The sequence below is a fragment of the Mastomys coucha genome, chromosome X, assembly GCF_008632895.1.
Source record: "Mastomys coucha isolate ucsf_1 chromosome X, UCSF_Mcou_1, whole genome shotgun sequence".
NCBI classification, from domain to species: domain Eukaryota; kingdom Metazoa; phylum Chordata; class Mammalia; order Rodentia; family Muridae; genus Mastomys; species Mastomys coucha.
In genome coordinates, this window is record NC_045030.1 from 7,832,654 (window position 1) to 7,835,218 (window position 2,565).

Genomic DNA, 2,565 nt, shown 5'->3' on the forward strand with positions numbered 1-2,565 from the left:
TGCCTCCAAAGTGCTGGGATTAAAGGCGTGCAGCACCAATGCCCAGCCGGTCCCTTACATTCTAAAGTCAGAGGTCTAAGACCAGTTAAAGCCCCCGTTTACTTTCCTGCCCCAGTATTACCTAGTAGAATGTTTTACAGCACATCCTGTTTTACCTTAGTGCAAGCTGCATCAACAGTGGGTGAATCAAGAAGTACCAAACAGTTCTAGGTCTCTCAAAGAAGTCATGTTCTCTTCTTAAGGGAAGGGACTTTCTGCACACCAACTGAAATGCACTATTACTATCAGAACCACCCAAGATCATCACTGTAGAAATAAACCATTCTTCCTAAGAGTATACTGAAGACAGACATCAGACATGAATGGTCAGTTTCTGTTTCTATTCTTTTCTTGAGAGAGGGCCTCACCACATAGTCTTGGCTGTTCTATAACTTTCTATGTAAACCAGGATGGTCACAAATGCAGAGATCTGCCTGCTTCTACCTTCTGAGTGCTGGGAGGCATGAGCCAGCACATCTGGTTAAGCTTCTGGGCTTTTTTTGTTCTTATTTGGGTCCTAATCTGCTCCCAAATTTAATAAATGAAACACCCTTTTATATTTGAAGATACCAAATTTACAAATGCCAGTGTCCCAGCAATATTAAATATGTATGTGTGTGAATCTACTCCACTGTACAGTATCCTCTTTGTTTTTTATCACTTCTGTATGCATGACTGAGAAATAATGTTTTAAGGCAATAAAGAGAAATCACTGTTAAGATTAATAATTTGCTATAGTAGAACAAATTATTATTGGTAACTTAGGGTTGTGCTATACTCTGTAAAAATCTTGCTCATCACTTGTGTGCACAAATTATAAGTACTCACAATTTCCCTGTTGTGGCTAGTTAGGCTATACTGCATTTGTACTGCACATATGATTATTTTAGTTTGGAACCTGTACTAGATAATTTTCCCCATCTTCACAGATAGAAAGAAGTTGAAAAGGGAGTGCTATGATGTAAGATCTGGGAATTCCTGTAAAGAGGTCTGCTAAATACTAAATGTTCTTCATACAAGAAAAATATATTAAAAAAGACAAGACTTACATCCAGCAGTGTGTGAAGATGCTGATCCTGGAAAACACTGTGTAGAAAATCTAGGTCCTTTTCACTGCAGTCTGTAAGTGCGTGGATCTCTTCCAGGCTGTCCAGCACCTGAGAGACGGCTCCTGGAGGGGACAAATGGAAAAAAAAACTGGTAGTACATAGTCAATGTTACATTAATCTTTCCAACCCTAAGCTTACACTTAATAACAATGAGCATCAGAACTGAGAAGGCTTGTGTTTTTATGAAGGAGAAGCTCAAATGCTTCATATAATTTAAGGGCAGAATACCTTGTGTTTATGTCCTCAACAAAGTTTTTCTGCCCTTTGCATTTAAAGTGAACTTAACCTTGTATGTTTAAATTAAAGCACTTGGGCTGGAGAGATGGCTCAGTGGTTAAGAGCACTGACTGCTCTTCCAGAGGTCCCGAGTTCAATTCACAGCAACCACATGGTGGTTTGCAACCATTTATAATGGGGATCTGACACCCTCTTCTGTGTGTCTGAAGACAGCTACAGTGACAGTGTATTCATATACATGAAATAAATAAATAAATCTTAAAAAATGCACTCTGTCAACAGAATTGGGCTACTATAATAATTGATCTGGGTGCAGCAAGTTATACATCAGCTAGACAGTAAAGGCATCAGAACCCTAAGGCTTTTTGCAATATTATAAACATAGGTGGGCATTTTATTAAGTACTGACAATATAAGAAACTATGGATAAGAGTTACAGACCATCAACTGAGAGCTCTTGATAATTAAAATAAGCTTGGAGTTTTTTTTTTAAGTCTTATTTAGCAAAGAACTCAGTCTATTTCTTTTTAAAATTTTACATATGGAGTCAAGAGAAGCAAAGTCACTGTCACTGTCTTAGGTCCTTATATAGACTTAGTGACAAAGGGATGGTAGATTAACAGACATGTGCATAATGGCCACATCCAAATACCACAGGATATGTTAATGAAAGTTCTTTTGTAGGGCAAGGAGAATGGGAGTGTTATTAGTTTCCCCACATTTCCTCATGCTCAGCACACTAGGCAGGACTCATTAGTGAAAGATACACATGAACATTATTAAAGTCATTTACATAGCCTTAAAGAACCAATCCGTTTTACACTACAGACAATATGCAAATATATACTCCCAAGAAACCCAAGAGGCCTGAGCACATTTGTATATAGCAAGGAAGTCTGAGAATAAGTGCTTCATTCGTAGCTAAGTCTTCAGATCAGTGGTCCTTGACTGTGTGGAGGGTTTTGATTTTGCTCTCCAAGGAAATATTTCTTAGTGTCTGGGGTGACTCTGAGTTATGACAACAGCAGGAAGGGAGGGTGGCCTGTAGTAGTAGAGGTGAGGGATGGTACTGAATATTCTCCAACGTCTAGGACAGCACCTACAACTAAGAGTTACCTGACCCAAAATGTCAGTATTCAGTATGAAAAGCCCTGTTTCAGACAAAAAGAATATTCTTTTT

General features: G+C 38.5%; 1 protein-coding gene across 1 annotated transcript in view; it reads right to left on the reverse strand.

The window, feature by feature from the left end:
* Cask (calcium/calmodulin dependent serine protein kinase) overlaps positions 1-2,565 on the reverse strand; it is a 340,530-nt gene that overhangs the window by 67,294 nt on the left and 270,671 nt on the right. The window contains exon 12 of the mRNA XM_031372099.1: positions 1,089-1,210. Within this exon, the coding sequence (XP_031227959.1) occupies positions 1,089-1,210 (122 nt within the window). The remainder of the gene's footprint in view (positions 1-1,088; positions 1,211-2,565) is intronic.